This window comes from Pelobates fuscus, chromosome 4 (assembly GCF_036172605.1).
Source record: "Pelobates fuscus isolate aPelFus1 chromosome 4, aPelFus1.pri, whole genome shotgun sequence".
Taxonomy (NCBI): Eukaryota; Metazoa; Chordata; class Amphibia; order Anura; family Pelobatidae; genus Pelobates; species Pelobates fuscus.
In genome coordinates, this window is record NC_086320.1 from 270,170,476 (window position 1) to 270,193,363 (window position 22,888).

The window sequence follows — 22,888 nt, forward strand, 5'->3', positions numbered from 1 at the left end:
CCAATGTTATTGGCATTTTTCGTGTTTTTTTGCCTCACAATCTGGAATTAACATGGATTGTTTGAGGATTTGCGTCATTTTATTTACATTTTATTGTGAAGCAAACAACAAATGTGACAAAATAACAGAAAAAGTCAATGTGCACAACTATTCACCCCCATTAAGTCAGTACTTTGTAAAGCCATCTTTTGCGGCAATCACAGCTCCAAGTCGCTTTGGATAAGTCTCTATGAGCTTGCCACATCTTACCACTATGACTTTTGCCAATTCCTCCTTGCAAAACTGCTCCAGCTCCTTCAAGTTGGATTGAACAGCAATCTTTAAGTCTCACCACAGATTTTCTATTGGATTGACGTCTGGGCTTTGACTAGGCCATTCCAACACATTTACATGTTTCCCCTTAAACCACTCAAGTGTTGCTTTAGCAGTGTGTTTGGGGTCATTGTCCTGCTGGAATGTGAACCTCCATCCTAGCCTCAAATCACGCACAGAGTGGTACAGGTTTTGCTCAAGAATATCCCTCTATTTAGCACCATCCATCTTTCCCTCAACTCTTACTAGTTTCCCAGTCCCGGCTGCTGAAAAACATCCCCACAGCATGATGCTGACACCACCATGTTTCACTGTGGGGATGGTGCTCTTTGGGTGATGTGATGTATTGGGTTTGCGCCAGACATAGCGTTTTCTTTGATGGCCGAAAAATGTTACATTTTAGTCTCATCGGATCGGAGAACCTTCCTCCATACATTTTGGGAGTCTCCCACATGCCTTTTCGCAAACTCAAAACGTGCCATTTTGTTTTTGCTGAAAGTAATGGCTTTCTTCTGGCCACTCTGCCTTAAAGCCCAACTCTATGGAGCGTACGGCTTATTGTCGGGTAGGTGGCCGCCTCTTGGCAGGTTTGATGTTGTGCCATGTTCTTTCCATTTGGTTATGATAGATTTGATGCTGCTCCTGGGGATCATCAAAGATTTGGATATTATTTTATAACCTAACCCTGACTTGTACTTCTCAACAACATTGTCCCTTACTTGTTTGGAGAGTTCCTTGGTCTTCATAGCAGTGTTTGGTTAGTGGTGCCTCTTTCTTAGGTGTTGCAGCCTCTGGGGCCTTTCAGAAAAGGTGTGTATATGTAATGACAGATCATTTGACACTAAAATTGCACACAGGTGGACATCATTTCACTAATTATGTGACTTCTGAAGGTAATTGGTTGCACCAGAGCTTTTTATGGGCTTCATAACAAAGGGGGTGAATACAAACGCACATGCCAATTTTCTGTTTTCTATTTCTAAAAATAGTTTTATGTATATATTTTTCTAATTTCACTTCACCAACTTAGACTATTGTGTTCTGATCCATAACATAAAATTCAGATTAATAAAACATTGAACTTACGGCTGTAATGTAACCAAATAGGTAAAAAGTCAAGGGGGGTGAATACTTTTGCAAGGCACTGCGTTAATAAAAGTAATATTATAAGGCAGTGATGGCGAACCTTTTTGAGCCCGAGTGCCCAAATCGCAATACATGCCAACTTTTTTCCCCTCAAAGTGCCAACATGGCAATTAAACCTGAATACTGAGGTTTAAGTTTAGAAAAAACAACTCGTACAGTTGTCCGAACTAATTAACATCTTTTGTTTTAAAAGAAGAATGTAACAACAGAGTTCAATTATATAAATTTTAAATAATGATATAAATAATAGATAAAATTAAGCTTATATTTATTTGTATCTCCAACAAATGCAATACATACACACACACTGCTGAATAGTCATAGACTGCTGAACACATTCACACACCGACTACTGAATACATACACAAACCGAAACACACACAGACTGCTGAATACACACTGACAGGCCCGGACTGGCTGAGGCCAGCGGGGAGATTACAGGATCTCCTTTGCCGGTCTATGCAGGGTCGGCACTATCCGAGCGCCGGCCTTGCAGTAGTCCATGACGGGCCAGTGCGGAGATCAAAGATCTCCCTCACTGGCCCACATGTAGTGTGATGCAGTTGCCGGCGGGGGAGAGAGGGAGGGAGACAGCAGAGGAATCCGGAGGAGCTCTATTTTGCAGCTCCACTGGGTTCCACTCGCGAGATTCAGAGTGTTGCCATGGCAACGCTGTGGGTCTCGCAAGAGCGTACTCTAGCCCCACAGGCTTGAGTTCATTCACCACTAGCACCACCAGGGATGGCAGCAGCATGATCCCCCCTCCCAGGCTAAAGGTAAGAATGAAGGGGGTATAATCACTCACACACACACACACACACACACTGCACGTTGACACTCACTGCACCCTCACTCACACACACTTCACCCCTGACACAGCACCCACCCTCACACACACACTTTGCACCCCTGACACTCACAGCATCCTCACTCACACACACATTGCACAACTGACACTCACAGCACACACACTCACACATACACACTGCACCCCTGACATTTACTGCTCCCTTACTCACGCACACTGCACCCCTGGCACTCACAACACCCTCACTCACACGTACGCACACTGCAATCCTGACACTCACAGCACCCTCACTCTAACACACACACACACACTGCACCCCTCACACACAGCACCCTTACCTACGCACACTGCACTCCTCTTGCACACACATTACACCCCTAACACACACACACACACTGCACCCCTGACACTCACAGCACCCTTACTCACACACTGCACCTCTGACACTCAAAGCACCCTCACTCACACACACACACACACACTGCACCCCTGACACTCACATCACCCTCACTCACACACACACTGCACCCCTGACACACACACACACACACTGCACCCCTGAAACTCACAGCAGCCTCACTCACACAACCACTGCACCCCTGACACTCACAGCACCCTCACACACACACTGTACCCCTGACACAGCACCCTCACTCACTCTCACACACACACACACACACACACACACACTGCACCCCTGACACAGCACCTTCACTCACACACACTGCACCCCTGACACTCACAGCACACTCACACACACACACTGCACCCCTTACACTCACAGCACACATACACACTTCACCCCTGACACTCACAACACCCTCACTTACACACACTGCACCCCTGGCACTCACAGCACCCTCACTCACACACACGCAAGCACACTGCACCCCTGACACTCACAGCACCCTCACTTTAACACACACTGCACCCTCACTCAAACACAGCACCCATCACTCAGACACAGCACACAGACTACGCCCCACACACACTGCACTCCTCTTGCACACACACTACACCCCTAACACACACTTCACCCTAACACACACACACACACTGCACCCCTGACACTCACAGCAGCCTTACTCACACACACACACACACACACACACACACTGCACCCCTGAAACTCACAGCACCCTCACTCACTCACACACTGCACCCCTGACACACACACTGCATCCTCACACAAACACAGCACCCATCACTCAGACACAGCACACACATTGCACCCCTCACACACAGCACCCTTACCCACACACACTACACTCGTCTTGCACACACTACACCCCTAACACACACACATCACCCTAACACACACAGCACCCTCACACACACACTGCACTCCTGTCACTCAAAGCACCCTTACACACACACACACACACACACACACACACACACACTGCACCCTGGCACTCACAGCACCCTCACTTGCACACACACTGCACCCCTGACACTCACAGCACCCTCACTCTCACACACACACATAGCACCTGTTGGTCCGGTGGTGGTAAGTATGTGCCTGGCTGCAGCTCTCCTGTCCTCCTGCGCAATGCTGTTTGGAGCGTTGCCATGGTAACGTGCGGCAACGCTCCACACAGATTGCTCGCAGGAGGACAGGAGAGCTGCTTCCCAGATCCCTCCCCATGCCTCCAGGTCCTTCTGACACGAAAGCAGAGTAGGCGCCTGACGTTTTGGGCAGGCAGGTGCCTACTCTGCATTGCTGCCGACCGTCGTCAGCGCCCCCCTCCCCCGGCAACCTATGGCTGCGTGCCCACTGAGAGGGCTCGGCGTGCCACCTGTGCCATAGGTTCGCTATCACTGTTATAGGGGATAGGAAATATTAACATACTCATTTCAAAACATCACTGCCCAAACCACATAGTACTAGTGCACAGTGTTTCTCTGCAATATACATTCATTATTTATTATGTTCATTTTTTGCAGACATCAAAGCAAAAGTTTTATGTGTTGTCAATGTTTCCGTACCCTTCGGGAAAACTCCACATGGGTCACGTTCGAGTTTACACCATAAGTGATGCTGTAGCCAGATTTCAGAGGATGAGAGGAATGCAGGTAAAGTAAACCCAGCAAACAGTTTGTGTAATGAGAGGTTTGTAGGGGAAAAGGTTGGTGAGGTCCTGGGATTATGCAATTGTTTTAACTTTCAGACAAATTATTCATTTTCCATGTGAAAATTCTTCCTTTGGTAAAAATGTATTTGTGATGGTAACAATGCATAACTAATTATGTAGGAATAGGTACATGCCAGTGCAAAAGGAAGGATTGTTAGCTTACAGTCTAGCAAGATATGGAGATAATTATGTTTCAAAGGTAAGAGGTCTTAAAAATAAAAAATAACTGCCATGGTACTACCCACTCCCACCTGCTCTCAAATACACATACCATGCATTATGGAATGCCATGCCTATCATTTGTCACTGGACAGCTGCAAATATTCACTTTACATTTTCTTTTAAAAAATAAACACATGTGATCTTCACTTATGTATATAAATATATTTAAGTTCTGTAAACTAAGGTTTCTCTTTAAGTGCACCCATACATAGTACAGTTAGGTCTGTAAATATTTGGACACTGTTGACCAAAATAATTTCCCAATACAGTTAAACAATGAGTATGGGCTTAATGTGCAGTCTACCAGCTTTAATTTGAGGTTATTTACATCCAAATTGGAGGTAGGGTTTCTGAGTTACTGCTCTGTAATATGTAGTCCCCTTTTTTTTAAGGACCAAACGTAATCGGAAAATTGACTCAGTTGCTGTTTCGTGGACAGGTGTGGGCTATTCCTTTTTTAATTTTTCATAATTTAAGCAGATGGTATGGAGTGGATTCCAGGTGTGGCATTCATATTTGGAAGCTGTTGCTGTGAACCAACATGTGGTCAAAAGAGCTCTCAATGCAAGTGAAAAAGGCCATCCTTGAGCTACAAAAGAACGCAGTGGTAAGCTGTGCAACACAAAAAGACCTGGACATCCATGGAAAACAATGGTGGTGGATGATCGTAGCTCCTTTCCATGGGAAAGCAAAACCCTTTCACAACATCTAGCCAAGTGAAGAACACTCTCCAGGGGATAGGTATATAATTATCCAAGTCTACTATGAAGAGAACACATCACAAGAGCAAATACAGAAGGTTCACCACAAAGTGCAAACCATTCATAAGACTCAAGAATAGAAAGGCCAGCTTAGACTTTACCAAAAAAAAACAAAAAAAAACTTCTAAAAAAGCCAGCCCAGTTCTGGAACAGCACTCTTTGGACAAATGAAATTAAAATCAACCTGTACCAGACTGATGGGAAGACTAAAGTACAGAAAAGGCTTGGAATGACTAAGTGTATAGGCATATATTGTCTACTGAGATTGGACAGTGCTTCAGTTTCTAGATGGAAAATGACCCAAAACATACTGCGAAAGCAACCCAGGAATTTTTTAAGGCACAACAGTGGGATATTGTGCAGCGGACAAGTCAATCACCTGATCAAGTATGCATTTTACTTGCTGAAGACAGAACAGAAAGACCCACAAACAAACAACTTGCAGTTAAAGGGACACTATGGTCAACTACAGCGTAATGTAGTTGTTCTGGTGAGTCAGTCCCTGTAGGCTTTTTAATTTAAACACTGTCTTTTTAGAAAAAAGACAGTGTTTACATTTTCCATAGGGACACCTCCAGTGGCCACTCCTCAGATGGCCACTGGAGGTACTTCCTGGATGTGTAGCACTGATGTTCAGCATCTCCCTCTCTGAACTTTCCCCATAGAGATGCATAGATTCAATGCATCTCTATGAGGAGATGCTGATTGGCCAGGGTGGTGCTTGGCTCTGGCCCTCCTCCTTGGCTGAGATCATCAGAATTGACAATCTCAGCCAAAAGATTGTATTAAAAATGGTTGAAATTCCTAAATGTTTCAAACAATATTTATGTTCAACCCTTTGAATTAAAAAAGTCTGCACAATTGCATCTCGGTTGTTTCATTTCAAATCTATTGTGGCTTGAAAAAGGTATGCCTCTCAGAGCTTTCTAATTGCTTGGTGGCACCATCCAGAGCAGTTGTGACTGATAAAAAAAAATATTCATATAAAAGGATGAAATAATTAGTACACAGAGGGAAAATGCATTGAATTTAATTCAGAAAAGGCTGCAATGTTTGTAAATTACAGTGGAGACTGTAGATACCAAAATAGTCAAATTATACAAAATAGTCAAGACTGGCCTTGGCTATATAAGGTAAAAAGAAGTGAAATAATAAAAATTATAGTTGTGTGTAAAAAATGATAATGGTGCATATATCTAACCAAAAAATCATTTATTCTTATAAAACACAATATAAAATAACCATAACGCGTTTCACCGCTGGGGCTTTATCAACATTTTGATAAAGCCCCAGCGGTGAAACGTGTTATGGTTATTTTATATTGTGTTTTATAAGAATAAATGATTTTTTGGTTAGATATATGCACCATTATCATTTTTTACACACAACTATAATTTTTATTATTTCAACTATTTTTCCTGGCATTTTTATACTATATATCCTGAAGTGGGGATTATACCACTAACGCTACCTCAAAAGTGCAGTGTGACCTGCACTTCTTTTGTGAGTATATTTTATCTTATTTTATTCATCACCTCAAAAATACCATCAGAGAGCACTATCTACTGTTTTTATCTTCTTCTTCTGAAAGTTGGACCCAACCCCTGGAGGACAAGCACCAACACATCCTGTAAGCGGGGATTATTCCGCTATATGCCTACAAACCCAGAGCTGGCTATAGCTCATCTAAATGTGAGTGAAATACATATGATTTAATACTACTACATTTACTGTTATACACTCCGCACGATTGGTCCTCTCTTCTTGTGTCTTCCATATCACGAGACGGTGTGAACCACTACAACAAGAGAAGTCACCCCCACAGCGGAATTAGAGACTTGAACCATTTGACCTTCTGACACTCATTGGAACTTATCTACTATTATTATTATTTTTATCATTATATAGTTTTTACTGATTATTTTTTAACTTTGGCGCAACCTTTCTCTGTTTTTTACCTTGTATTCCTTGTATAGAGGGTTAGAGGGTTACCCTCTATAAGGTCGCTGCCTGTCCTATATATTATTAGCGCTAACCTACACCCCTTTTTCTGGCCTTGGCTATATAGTTAGAAAATTGTCATCTGTCTTATAGTGAACATTGGGCCGTGGAGGACACATTGTATATTTATTTTTGAATTTCAAGGGACTTGAAAGATCTAAAGGGTTCAATTTCTATATTTAATAAGATAGCAGTAAATGTCACTGGGAGAAGTACTGTGGAATTGTGGTGCTTTAATCATGGAAACCAATATAATATCAGAAACCATCATTTGGTTTCATTCACGTTAAGAACTTTACTCCGCAATCACTTTTGATAAGATCTGATCCTGTGAGTTTAAGGTAAAAGGGACACTATAGTCACCAGAATAACTACAGCTTAAAGGGACACTATAAGCATCGAGACAACTTCAGCTTATTGAAGTGGTCTGGATACAGTGTCCCTATTAACTGAAATGTTTACATTGCAGCACTAAGACAGCCTTTAGCGATTGTCTACCAGACAGCACTAGAGGCGCTGCCGGAATTATACTGGACTTTTGGTCCACTTACTGACGCTGGACGCTCTGTACGAGGATATCCAGTGCCAGCTATTTCCCCATAGGAAAGCATTGATTCAATGCTTCGCTTTGGGGAGGCCTAATGCTCGTGCGCATTAGTGCCCCCTTGTCAAGTGACGCCGGAGTAGGCAACTCAGACGACCACTAGAGGCGCTTCCTGGGTCAGTGCTGCACAACCCATGCAGTGCTTCTATTATAATTATATTAACATGACATACATACCTCTTCCCTTCTATCTGACTTTTGCTTAAAAATTATTTATATATATTTTTGTTTTCCTCTCAATGGAATGCAATGCAGTAACAGCTACATGGTACAAATGTATGAGTTCTTTGTATGATATATTATAATATATATTATATAAATAACTCATACATTTTTACCATGTAGCTGTTATTGCATTCCATTGAGAGGAAAACAAAAATAGTCACAATATAATCCCGTGCTGACAAAACCCACAGCTTTTCTAAATAAATTGCAACAGTTGTTCTAAGAACCATCAATGCTTGACATATTAGTTTGATGCTATAACAAATGAACTGCAAATTCATCTTGTCACAGTGCTGACCGTGCCAATAAAGATTATGTTTTACAGCAGTTCCTTTATATTTTCTGGCTCTTAGGAAGAATAACTAAATAATACTATACCTAGTTTGATAAGTCCCTCTACGCCAAAGCAGCTTTAGAAGCCACAGAGGCTATAGTAAAGTATCTGAGCTCCTTAATCCCCATCAAATATGATTGAAATTCAGGTATAAAAAAAGATAATATATTGTGCGGGAGAAGTTCATTCATTAAATGTAGAATCCCTCTATTTCTGAATGGAAATCAAATGTTTACAGTAATAGCTCTTAAAACAAATAAATAATCTATTAATAATAGAATGGCTATTGATGGTGCCACCCCTGCCCTCCCTCCCCACCCAATCATAATCTTTGTTGTTGCTTTAAAAGGTAACTACATGAGGGCAGTGTATTCATTTCTTACATTATTGTTTCTGACATTAGCAGCCCAGGATTTAGGGATAAAATATCAGTAAAATCTGGACCTTGTGTTGCCCTTGATAAGACAATGAAATGTAGAGAATATCTAAAACCAAATTCAGCTACATACATTAATTGTTGGAAAAATTTAATATAACAAACCATGAGAGGTGAATCGATTTAAATGATAATCCTCTTATGTGATATGTGTCAAAGTTCATTGAGGGAGCACCCAAAACAAACATTTTTACTCTTAGCATTATTTAGGAATGGAATCACATTGTTTATGCAGTCCTAGCCTAACCTCCCTTTTCTTAGACTCACACAGCCTTCCTCCACATGTCCTGAAAAGTCATTTTTCAGCTTCCCTAATTGCACAGTGTGTTTAATTTAGAATTTATCTCCTGCACTAATACCTACCCACTAGATCTTGCTTCTGTTGTGATTAAAGGGTTACTAAAACACTGTTTCTGAGTAGAGTAAGTCTTCCAGACCTGCCTCTCTGATTAAATGTTACAAAGCTTAAATAGGAGCAAAAACAAAACTAAAGCTAAAACTTACCTCCATTCCAGCTCCAAGTTCTGCCTTCAGCCTGACCCTCCTCTACTGACCTCATTCGCCCTGATCCTGATGTAGGATGAGGATAGGTTGAGTAGAGGACATAGGTGGCAGGGGCTTTCAGGATGCGTGCTGACGTCAGACAGCCTGTCACCAACATCATGCGTGCTGATGTCAGACATGCTAATGACTCCCCAGCGATTCTGCCGGAGCAAGCAAGTCAGTTAAACTCTGTATGTGTGTCATTTTGTAGCAAAATGCAGCATACACGTACTCTAGACACTGAAGTTGTCATGGTGCTTGGAAGTTCATTTAACAGAACAGGAGATAAGAACTTATCCCGCTGTGCGATATGACTGAAAATCAAACCTTTTTTTTTATTTTTATGCAGGCTGTGGCTAGACCTGCATAAATAGAAACAAAAGCAATGTGTGACAAAACCCAGATATTTGCCTTTATTTTGCCTTCCCAGGAGCTGATCTCCTCCTCAGTTAGGGAACTCGTTTTAAACGTTGTTTTTTGCCTTCCTCACATTCAGTATTATATATTACCGAACACCAACCACCCCCCATGCTCAATAACCCCTTAAGGACACATGACGTGTGTCATGTCACGATTCCCTTTTATTCCAGAAGTTTGGTCCTTAAGGGGTTAAGTACAAAGAAAAGTTCTCTGACTTTTGTTACACAAAAGCAGGCAGTGGGATTGGGTCGTCCAGTGTCTGGAACTCTGATGCGGACACTCTACGGCACGAACACCAGTGAAACTACGTGAACGCCTGCAAGCCAGGAGAGTGCTGTTTGGTAGGTTTGTTCGTATGGACCTCACGAACAAACACAACCAGTGAGCCAGGGTAACCGTTCACCTTTTCATGCGTTTTGGAACTCCCGAACAGGACCGACCGTTACCTCTAAAACTATGGAACTATTTTGGGCAGGTGCCTCGCAAGCGGTTGGTCAAAACCTCACCCCGGTGGGGATTTCGCTGTGTTCGTGGGATCTGAACGCTTTTCGGATATGTTGGGCGCTAAGATACAGGCTATCCGGGTATGTATGAACTATGGGGGTTCCTTTATGCGAAATATGTATTTTTGTGTGTTTTCTATAATTTGTCATTTTATGCTTAGTCATGGTGACATGGCATTTTGGGGACATTTTGTGGGTGTGTTTATGTGAGTGTCATGTTTTCTGTGTCCCTGTATTGTATAAAAGCAGGCCATTGAGCCTGGATTAAACAGATAGTTTTACTCCTTCATTAAGTCTAGACTAATGTTTGGGGGATTGGGAGCTATATTCACAACTAATAACTACTGCGCTTGGGACTTGGGAGATTCTTCACGGATGTACTCAGCTGGAGTACTAGGATCCGTTACACAATGTAACTCCTAAATGACAGAATTGAGCAGCGAAACTGCATAGTCATGATCTTTACACTAAAACTGCTTCATTGACCTAAAGTTGATTTGGTGCTTAGAGTACCCCTTTAACAGTTAGCAATGTATAGAAAATCTATTTTATTGTAATAACAAAAGAGCTGTTGCAGGAAACAAATTTGATTGGTGGTCATGATAATAAAATGAAGCATGCGTCATGTGTGATGCCAAGCGGTATTTTTCTCAGTGAGCGGTGGCATCCATTTACAATATTTTCTTAGAAACTTGAAGTTGACAATAGAAGAGCATGTTAAGAGACATTTCTTAAATGTATTATTAGTTTCAACAAATTATCAGTAACGTGATACTTCATAGCTGAAAAATCTTACCACATCTAGAAACACATATTCTTGGAGGAGTAAATTTTAGGTTGGGTACGGGTAGAATAAGGGTATCTTCAATTATTTCTAGCACAGACTGTATGGTGCTCTCTATATCAATCTACAAATCATTCTTGAAATAACTGTGGCTTTTCTTTTAAAAGCCTTTGTACAGTGGAGGAGACAGGTGGGGCAGGGTTGGAGCACTTGACTTTGGATTGTTAAATTGGAAACAGGTCAATGTTAGCATTTTGCAAGCTGCATACATTAAAGTTATTTATATGCAAGAGACATAAACACACTCTCTCCAAATAAATATGAAAGCTAAAGCAGCTAGGTAGTTTTTTTTTAGTAAGTAGCTGTGGAAGCTAGAATTGCAGTAAAAGGGCTGAAGAAAATGCTCGATATCTTTTTGTACAACAAAAATCAGAGAAGGTTACTTTGTATGGATTTTTTTTATGTTGTTATATATATAAAATGGAATGCTTAATATTGGATCAATTTAATATTTTTGCCTTAGCTTTTCAAATGAGTTAATATTTTTTGATATATTTTTAAAATAATTTTTTCAAAATGTTAAAAGTAAAAAATATTTCATATATAAAACAATATATTAATATATTAAAAAAATATATGTAAAAATAAAATAAAAATATATATTTATTTAATAATTCGAAACAGCTTATTTAAAAATCCAGGCCATGGTAAGAAAGCCCATAGTCTTGACCAATTTTTTCCAATGTCCACTAGGTCATTAATCCAATGGGATGGGATGCTTTTGGACTGCCTGCTGAAAATGCAGCAATTGAACATGGATTGCAGCCGGATACATGGACGAAGAGGTAAAAATGTCATCTAATGAATATTTTCTTTTCTTTTAAAATTCATTCAGACATAATAAGAAACATACAAAAGACATGTTAAGTCACATGAAGAACCATTCCAAGTTCAATATAAAAGTAGTACAGTCAATAAGAGGGTGAAAAATCCACAAAAAAGCACCATCTGCAATAGCAACCAAAGAAAGGAATCAAGAGGATTAAGTAAAGGTTGAGTGATAAAGAGGGAAAAAAAGCAGAGGAAGCTAGCTTGTGGCTTAGACCCAGGTAATGTCATGGACGCTATCCATAGTGGGAGACCGCATCCAATCGTTCAAGTATTATTGCTCAGATAAAACTGCCCGGTTCTCCAGCCCTCCTCATACCTGTCAGACTGGCCCTTAAATGCAGCCATACGTTCCTCCATCTAGCAAATTTCTTCCATGTGGTCCAGTCAATTCTGATGCAGCCAGAGCACAGGGATCAGGGATTTGGTAGTGGTTATCAAATGTTTGGAGAGGGTTTTTTATGTTTACAGATGGGTAGTTTAGTACAGCTTAAGAGCGTGTCTGCAGGATGAAATTACACTGCCTTATCCACCCATGTGGTCATCATTATTGTAGACCCTCCTCCACTAGAAAACTAAAATATATGAATATGCAGGCTGAGAAGATATGCAATAGAGGCCTGACTGCCCCCGGCCTCTCCAGCACCAGTCTGAGGCTTCAGAGAAGAATTTGTGTTTTTTGTGGAGCGTCATACCAATTCGTTACTATTTTATAGTTATTTCCATGTAGTAACCATGAAACGCAGTCACTGTCTCCCATGAGAAGAAGGTGATTTTGTGTGCATTTTTTTCATTTAGTGTATTTAGAACTGTTATTAAAATGTGGGCTATTAGTCTACCACATTTGAAGGAGTGTTTATAGAATAAATGCTGGGATTTCAGAAGTTAGTGCCACATTTGAAGATAGTGTTTCTGCGTAAGTTCGAAAATTCATTACTAACAAGGAGGCGCTCGTGATAGTGTGGATCCCATAGTGGTTTTATTGTCGAGTTTCAAGATCTGTAATCCTGCGTATGATAGCCCACATCTTCTCTGACAGGATATTTTTGCTGTGTGAGCATTAAGCGCAGTTGGACAACACATTTCTGTGCTTACCACAACACTATCAGGGAAATGTCTGACCCGTAATGGGTGACAAAAGAGTTCATAATTTCTTGATCCAGAAGTATGGACTCTTTTAAGAGACCGATTTTGTATTAGTCAAAACAAAGGAGCGCGCATGCGTATGGATGCCGGGGAGTGGTCCGTATCGTGCACATATATTGGTGTCTTGGGATACAGATAAAAACTCTTTATTCAGAAATATGAAATCTTTTCTGGTGTAAGTGCCATGCACCATAGAATAGTAAGTGAAATCCATGCCCTTTGAGTGCCCTCCAACAAACGAAGAATTCAAAGGGAATTGCATATTTAAGGTCAAAATAACTAAACTGTAAAAAATATCTATGTCAACTATGTTTTCAGATTGGGTACTCTGGCCCTAATTTTACTTACTTGGCGAATGCGGTGAAACGGTATGACACTGCTACCTCAAGGGGGTATTGAGTGCCGTATCCATTGGGATGTTTAGATCTGCTCCTGCAATTAACATACCCTCCTTGAAGTCAGCCAGCTCATTTACGGTAGCCACTAGGAAGGCATGTTGACCCAAGTTTGGGGGCATGGTATAATGTTAGAAACTAATCTGTCCCTTGACAAAGAGAAACCAACTGTCAGGATTAGCCTTCTGGCCTAGTAGTGTGAAAGGAATTGTTTGTGAGCATAAAATTGCTACACCTGCATTTTTCGTTGATGCATTTGTGGCAAAGTATCCCAAGGGATATGCATTGACTCACAACACAGGCTCAGAGCCTTTCTGGAAGTGTCTTTCTTGTGTCATCACATGACTCTTGGAGTAGTCGAGAACGACGTTCAGGAATATTGAGTCTTCTCTTTGAAAGGGCTGGCAGAAATGTTTGGTTAAACGTATGCAATACATCAAATTAATAAAGGTGTAAAGGGGTGGGTGGTGGAATAGGAAAGGAAGAGAGGGAAAAACAAAACAGTAGACAAAGTAAAAGAAATTTGATTTCACCAAATGGGGAACCACAACTGGCCTCACGGATATCACAGTGCTAAACTGAAAAAAGGAAAGAATTAGCAAGCAACATGCCTTTCCCGTCTGACTCTCTTATTTACAAGCAGCCCACCCATAAGCTCTCTCAATATAACAGTCTTATATCTGATAAAACAAACAACACCCTCCCCCCCAAAAAAAAACCACACAACAATAAATGCATAAAAGCCCCAATCTCCCCCCTCCTCCCCATCCTGTCCCCCCTACCAACTCCACTTCCCAAGGGCAGACCTTGTGTGACATCGTAACAATATGGACCACTAAGAATAGTAAATGTAGTGTATTGCATGGCGACTATGGGGAGCCACGCAAGCCATAGTTAGAGCCACTGGTTATGTAGCAGTTACTACTGAAGTAGCAAGAGATGTATTCCCACTGTTATGAATGTTCAATCTATGACTTAAAGGAACACTCCAGGCACCAAAACAACATAATCTAAATTAAGTTATTTTGGAGCCAGGAGGCCCCTGGAGGTTAAACCGTTATCAAATTGTTTTTTTTTTTTTTATTCTTTATTTTTGTTGTGCATGGTATAACAAATAGGCTTGGTCAGCCACAACAGCAGTCACAAGCAGTCATAACGTGATATATGGGTATACAGCACAGTTTTAAGTTTTGTAAGAGAAAAAATAACACATTAGTTGAACATATATGGCATAAGAGTGTCAGCACATTTTCATATTTTACAGTAAAAACAAGTTATTCTAAAAGATAAAACAGGCTAGTAACATGTGAAGGTCTGTAGCCTTACTGGGTACAGACTAGTTTCGCTTGTCTAATGTGTGGGTCTTGGTAGAGTCATCAAGCTTGTTGCGCGAAACATGCTATGGTTCCAGCATATGAAGTATTTACTTGAGACATTCAAACATTGCCTAATTGGCTGAAAATATGATCGCGTTGTCTACTGGCACAGCAAACTGTGTAGCATGGTGTTAATAGTTATTGTAAGCTCCGTTTGTTTAATTGATAAGCAGTATCATTGGTAGGTCTCCTAATACATGTGACTGATTCTAACTTTATGACCTGTCGATGGACGGCACGGGTGTAATTTTAGATGTGTACTTATGTGTCACATTTAGCTAAGGTCCCGTGGGGTTTTGTGAGGGCCGGTGGTTGTCTCATGTGTGGTGGGATACCCTTTTGGGTATGTGTGGGTTGCTGGTATCGTGGCGTGTGGTTGGGACTGTTTTCAGAGCATCCTTAGGTAGTCCCAAGCGAGGCAGCAGGTCGTTCACTTCCCGTGAGTCCCGAACAGGGTATGCTACGGTGCCATGTTGGACCTCCATATGTTGTGATTTCCATCTGTATGATATGCCTTTGGCTCTGAGCAGGGATGTGAAAGCTTGTAGCGACCTTCTCCATGCCATGGTATATGCCGAGAAGTCCCTATAAAACGAGAGCTGCATTCCCTCAAAGGTGTAAGGTGAATGGTTCCGGATCGCTCCCATGACCGCTGATCTATCCTTGCTGCTCTGGAACCTCACCAGTAAGTCCCTTGGTGCCGGGCTCGGTGCTTTTGCCGATTTTGGCAGGCGGAACATCCCCTCTATGCCAACCTGTTTTGCCTGCTTGGGTGGCAGCAGCGCTGCGAGGAGTCGCCGCAGCATGTGTGGTGTCTCAGTCTCCGAAGTCTCCTCCGATATACCTCTTATTTTAAGGTTGAGACTGCGCCTCTGGTCTTCCGCTGCCGCCAGCTTCTGATCAGTCCTAGCTTGATGAGCCTGCAGGTCCTGCACAACCCGTTGAAGTTGGGCTGTATGCTGGATATTTTCACAGGTCTCATTCTCTATGGTCCCCATGCGGTTTGTTAGGCTTCGTACCTCTTGTCGCAGTTGGGCCATGTCGGCCTGGAGGTTCTGCCTAAGTTCCGCGAGGAGCTCCTTCATAATTGTAGTCGTTACTGGAGCAGAGTCTGGTGGAGAGGTGGAGGGTTTTGTGGCCTGCCGCTCCACTGTGCTCCTCTCTGTCATGCCCAGGGAAAAATCATCGGAGATGTCTGTATCTGCATCTGAGCCGTCGGCCATCTTGGGCTCCCCTCCACTCCGGGCCTGGCGCCACAGGTCGCCGATATTCATGCCCATATGTGGTTTTTTGGATCGTAGCTTTTTGGTTTTCTTCCCCATGACCGGTGAGTCAAGTCTTGGGGTACTTTTCCGGTAGTTTGGGGTGGTAGAAATCCAATATTGCGGCAATACGGGCGTTCGTCGCTCGGAGCCTTAGTGACATGCGGCTGCTTGGATCCGTGGCTTGTTATCAAATTGTTTAACCCCTAAGTGGCCTCCAGCAGTGGTCTCCACACCTCACCTGGCGACATCCGGTACTGAATTTTGAGATTCAGGAAGCACAGAGTGTCACTGGGCATGGGCACTGCTGATTGGTTAAGAGTGGCCAACTGATTCTCTGAGGAAACCATTGACTCACGATTCACTAAACTGGTTTGCAAATAAACTTACCTTTTGCAAGACATGCCTCCTAAAGAATGTTTATTAAAAAGTTTAGAACCATTTAAAGTATTAGGAATACTAATGCAAAATTGTAAAACAAATCAGACCCACCATGGTTAATTTATGGCATTAAATAATACGAATGCCATGTAAAATTGTGGCACACTTAGATCAGAAAATTAATCTCCTCTCTTTACTAAAATTATCATGCCCTTGTTTGCCACTGTAGTGCCAGAGCCATTTTGTTTCCAGGGCACAGAAGTGGATTAAGATTGAAAGCCTTAGATTGGAAAATCCATATCTGTATTCTGAATAATGACCCTGCAGTATCAATCTATTTAATATTTGCAGCACGGCTCCCGGCTGTTGACTTGTATATGACTACACTCTATGCCCCATAAGCTGTAGTTGCCTTGGTCCTTAATGTTCCTTTCATATGTATTATGCGAATGCCTCTCCAATCCACGTACATGTGCACAAGCAGTGGCTTCTGTGATTTTTCAGTGCTCGATGTCTTCTTCCTCAAGGTTATGCAGTAAAATAGGTTCTGTGTACAATGTTTTAAACTCCTGTTTGAAAGATTCACAAGGTTGTGAGCATCTTGAGGACAATGCCGGCACTTTTCAAGATGTTCATCAAACCCAGCGTTTGTGTTTTTAGATATTACATTTAAGTAAAGACATTCATATTTGCCTGTGGGTGACCAAAATAATGTTAAATGTTTCATAATTTGTAACTAGCAGATACTTTCTGTTATTTTATAATGGTATCTGAGAAGTGGACAAGGGTTGTAAAGGGTTAAGAATATTCATTATACATTCTTATCAAAGGGACTTTTTAGGTAAATATTACTCTTTTAAAACGCGGTGTGCTGTAAGGACAGATGGACCATCACAAAACTTATGTGGTCTGTGTATTAGATATATCCATTGAGCAGGGCTGCATTAACATGCCAGGTGCCGTAGGCTCAGAATTTTAAATTCTTAGGGCAAGGCGTGATCTTTTGCAAAAGAAAATATATGGTCAAAGGGAGAAATTGCATTTTTCTACAAAGTGCCCAAAGTGCCCAATAGAGAATTTTAAGTTGCACCTTGCTCCCCCTCAATCAAAAAACCCTGCAAATGTAGATAAAGCTGGTTTAATTAATTTATTAACTGGACATTGCAGGCGTAAAAACCTATAGTTGTGTAAAATATATATGCATATGTGTCAGGGTTATTCACCAAACAAAGAATTCAAAGGGAATTGCATATTTAAGGTCAAAATAACCAAACTGTAAAAATGATCTATGTCAACTATGTTTTCAGATTGGCTACTCTGGCCCTAATTTTGAAATTCACTTTAAATTCTCACTTTAGTTAATAACCCTCTGTGATTATAGTGGGTGTTGACGGTTCCTAGATGCATGCAGAGTTAAAGATTAGAAGATACCGGTATTACAAGTGGTTAGTTCCCTTTTGGCCATTTAGGACCGCGGTCTCAGCCTGTAGGGAATAGAAAAGGTGATTTTACTTACTTTTTCTCCCTCGCAGCGCCGGTCTTCATGCTGCCATCTCCTGGCTGAGATCATAGAGATTCAGCCAATCCAGTGCTCTCCTATAGGAAAGAATTGATTAATGCGGCAAAACTGGTTATATCTATTATATGGTCCCTGTGAGCAGGACCAGATTTACTTGTCAGGCACAAAATTCTAAGGCGCCATCTGCTTCCCAACCCCCAAATAAGGCAGATAAAGTATGATTAATTCATTACCTGGACATTACAGGCCTAAAAACATCTAATAAAAAAAAAAAACAACCTCCAAAACATATTCATATTTGACAACTGCATAAGTATCATCATATTTCTGCACTGCTTGTAGTGAATTTTGCCTGAATCTGTGAGTATAACGAGTGTATGCCCTGTGTATATGCATGCAGAGTTAAAGATAAGGTTATAGGTGGATATGGTTAAGGAAGATTTAAGGTTAGAGAGGGGCTTATGTTAAAGTAATAGGGTGTTTAGTATTTAATAGATTAGTAAGTTAAAGGGACACTATAGGCGCCCAGACCACTTCAACTCATTGTAGTGGTCTGGGTGCAATGTCCCTGTCCCCTTAACCCTGCAATGTTGATTATTGCAGTCGAGGGAGATCAGTCCTAGAATCAGGTAAATATAGTAAGGGTTTTAAGGCTTATTGAGTTTAGGATTAGAGTTGGGTTAAACTTAGTATTTCGTACATAAGGTGTTTATTTTTTTTAATTGGAGTTAAACATAGTATTACTATGTTTAACTCCAATTAAACATAAGCACCCAGACCACTTCAGCTCTTTGAAGTGGTTTCGGTGCAGTTTGTTTAACCCTTTATCTCCTGGAGGGGAGAGGCCGCGAGGGAGGGGCGGGACCAGAGAGGACTATAGTGCGAGGAATACAGGTTTGTATTCCTAGCACTATAGTATCCCTTTACGGTGTAAATATTTATTTTTAGGTTTAGGCTTTTAATGCTGGCTTTTCTTTTATTTACAAAGTACTCTCCCTCCTATGTCTTTTGTAGACCAGTCAAATTAATCATATTACAACTGCAGTAGTATTTATACAGTGTGTATCAGGTAAAATGTCCCTGCTTCTCCCGCAAGGCATATTCTGCAAGAGAGGTTACAAGTGGGCAGAGTGATCCCTTTCTCTTCCTTTCTAGATCCATACACAGACACTGGAGGAGCTCCTCTAAAACTGTTCCTGCAGCTCTGCTATTAAGGTTGACTGGGCTACAAATGACACTGGCCAACGCTTCTGCTACTTATATTTTCCCACCAGCCTATTTAAAGAGACACTCCAGACACCATAACAACTTCACCTAAGTTAAGTTTTTATGGTGCCTGGAGGCCCCCAGCGCACTCTTACCTCAAGGGGTTAAATCATCCCTGTGTGGTTTAACCCCAAAGTTACCCTTCAACGACGATCTCCTCCACTCCTCCCCAGCAGGCATCTGGCTTCTGAAATTCAGGTAGTGCCACTGGGCAGGGGCTCTGCTGATTGATGGAGAGTGGTAAGCTGACACTCTCAGACAATCAGGGACTCCGGATTCACAAAACTGGCTTGGAAAAGGTAGGGCACATAACATAACACCCAGACCACTTCATGCAGGGGCATGATCTACACAGCAAAATCACTCCATTAAGCTAAAGCTGTTTTAGAGCTTGTATTGTCGCTTTAAGTTTTGGAGGGGTTAAATTTAGGGTTGGGGAAGGGTGTATATGGATTTGAAGGGTTCTTTGCACAGTACTCACTCTTCTATTGCTTCTGTAGTCCTGTAAGCCTCCTAAGATTGCTGTTAGAGCTGCAGGAGCCTACTAAGATTGTTGCAGGAGCTATTGTGCATTACTTATTGCTGTCTTATGTGCATCACTGCTCTCCTATATTATAAAGTGTTCATCACTCTGTCATTTCCTATGATATATATATAGTGTGCATCACTCTGTGCTGTCCCTGTTCCCCCTTCAAGTGATCTCTTCCACTTCCTGTCCAGCCTCACACACAGATACTAGAGGAGCTGGAAAACACTTAGTTTTATATCCTCAGGTCTCAGTAACTGTTCCTGCAGGTCTGCTATGAAGCAAAAGTTATGTGGAGTAGAGAGGACGCTGCCAGGGCTTATCCTTACTTCTTATCACCAGCCCACTTAAAGGGAACCTGTAACCATTTACCTTTGCCTCTGCTCCCCCGCCGCAATCTCATTAGAGAGGTCCACCTGAGCTCCTCCTCTGGTGTTCTCTGGTCCGTCCCTGCTTGAGGGCACTTCCCCAAGCAGGGGTGCTGACACACTGACTTAAATGTGACTTATTGACTTATGCCGGTGTCTGCACGGAGTGAAGTTGTTTCTCTCAGTTCCTACACTAGCCCCGGCTTGGGAGTTTCCATAGCAACTACAGTGCATGTACTCTCTACTGCTACCCTTTATGAAACAATTCTTTGACATAGAATTGATTGACAGGCGTGGAAAAAAAAAATTTTAAGTAGATTTTTCTCCCGATCCATACATTGCTAATACAATGTATAAATGGAATTGAATGTTCTTTTTAAAGAGCTATAGTTGTTTGGGGCTCTACAGTTGCCATTTCAGCTCAAAAAGGTATAATATAAGTACTGAAAACAGTAACTGCCTACAGGACATGTGCCTACTCTACAATCTTGCATGTGTGTTGACAGAGATAGAGAAATATTGATTAATTGTAAAGCACAAGTTGTTACAAGAATGAATAGTCCAGTTAAACAGTCTATGTTGAAATTAAGCATGCATCAAGCATTTAGCAGGAGGACAAAAGTTCTAAATCTTATGAAAATTTAAATTCCTAGGGCAAGGCGTGATCTTTTGCAAAAGAAAATATATGGTCAAAGAGAGAAATTGCATTTTTCTACAAAGTGCCCAATAGAGAATTTTAACCACCAGATACTTCCCAATTATATAGCTTGGTATAGTGGCTCTATTCTCTATTCTGTAATAGTTTTGTTAATGATAACTTAATAGTAAAACTCCTATAGACTTTAGTAATTACTTAATAGCCAAGGTATTGTCTGGTGAGAGAATTCTGAGACTGGAATGCGGATTATTCCCTTGATGAACTAACAATTTACTGGAAATAGTTAAATTAAAGAAATACAGAAATAAGAATTGTTTTTGAAAGTTTTCCATAATGCTAACATGCTGCTCAATGTCTCTTTTGGCAGGTCTGAGATCAGAATAGGGAACAGGTGGATAAGATTGACATGTCCAAGATGCAATTAGCATCATGGGTGGTGTGTCATCTCCCAAAGGGGAATCTTGACATGCATGTATTGTTGAGCACACTACATTTAAACAGTACATTATATAACAGACCTATTAAAACTGTGTGTGTAGCTCGTGATGAGCAACATGATTAACTTATGTGTTATTGTTTTCAGTCATATAGTGCAAACATACACTGGTCAGCCACAAAATTAAAATCACTGTGTCACGGGTTTGAGAGTCTATTGCTGTTATTCCTTCATTCTTCCATTAGTCCTAATTCCAGATGTGCTGAATATGGTGAAAGTATTCTCTCTGTGTAAAGTTTCCCCAATATAATGGACATAACCAGTCGTATAAAAAGTATATCCCAGAATAGCCCCGATTTGAGCGCACAACATATCCAAAAAGCACGCAGATCGGTTTGGTAAAACGAAAGTTATGTTTGTGCATATATGAACTGGCTGCCTGGTAGAAGTGGTATTGTCAACTCCAAAAGGGTCAATTTGACTGTATGCGAGGTCAGAGCCCACAACCCAGATTCCTTTCTGAAGCTGGGACCCCAGCAGAGCTGCTCTGGAAGGTGTGAGTAGTCACACCTAATTGGCCTGGAAGTCTGGGACATAATTGGGTCAAGACATAATAAATTAATTTCCTGCTGGACACCAAGACACATAGCACAATAGCTTTTACATAATACAATTAACACAAAAGCTTTCATCCAGCTCAACATTTTACATAATAACGCAACATTAACACAATGTACCCCCATATCCTATGTATCATTTTAAAGTCTGTGAACAGGCCCGTGGGCAGGAGGCTAACTGTTATGCCTCTCCGGCAGGCGTTGGCACGGGAGTTGATGCAAGTGGGAAGTGATGGCTAGCCCATCTGGTGCTATCACACAGAAGAGCTACTGTAGCTCAAGTTGCTTACAAAGGCCATGATAGAAAGGTGTCAGAAAACACAGTATGCTGTGTATGGGGCTGCTAGCCACAGACCGGTCAGAGTGCCATGATGAGCCCTGTCCACTGCCGAAGGCATCTTCAATAGTGAAGTGAGCAACAGAACTGGACCATGTAGCAATGGTTGCCTGATCTAATGAATCACGTTTTATTTAGATCAGGTGAATGACCGAGTGCATGTGTGTCATTTGCCCAAGAAAGAGATGGCAGCAGAATGTACTATGCAAAAAAGGTTGGTTGGTGGAGGCAGTGTTCAGCTGTCTAAGGGCAATGTTCTTCTGAGAATCCTTGGGCCCTGGCAATTAGTTATCTGGACTGCCCGTACGGGTGGGACCAGTCTGATATGCTTCAGATATGTTCTCTCTGTAATGGCACAAGATGAGCTAAAACCAGCTTGTGATCTGAGCAGGGACCCACCGAAAGGCAGGCTATTTCAGCTGCTGTCCGTTCTCAGTACACTTTTGCGCCTTGTTTTTGCTCTCCTGGCAATTATGTGG

General features: G+C 41.6%; 1 protein-coding gene across 1 annotated transcript in view; it reads left to right on the plus strand.

Moving 5' to 3' along the window:
• LARS2 (leucyl-tRNA synthetase 2, mitochondrial) overlaps nucleotides 1-22,888 on the plus strand; it is a 270,655-nt gene that overhangs the window by 49,982 nt on the left and 197,785 nt on the right. The window contains exons 3-4 of the mRNA XM_063452103.1: nucleotides 4,214-4,342; nucleotides 11,988-12,079. Of these exons, the coding sequence (XP_063308173.1) occupies nucleotides 4,214-4,342; nucleotides 11,988-12,079 (221 nt within the window). The remainder of the gene's footprint in view (nucleotides 1-4,213; nucleotides 4,343-11,987; nucleotides 12,080-22,888) is intronic.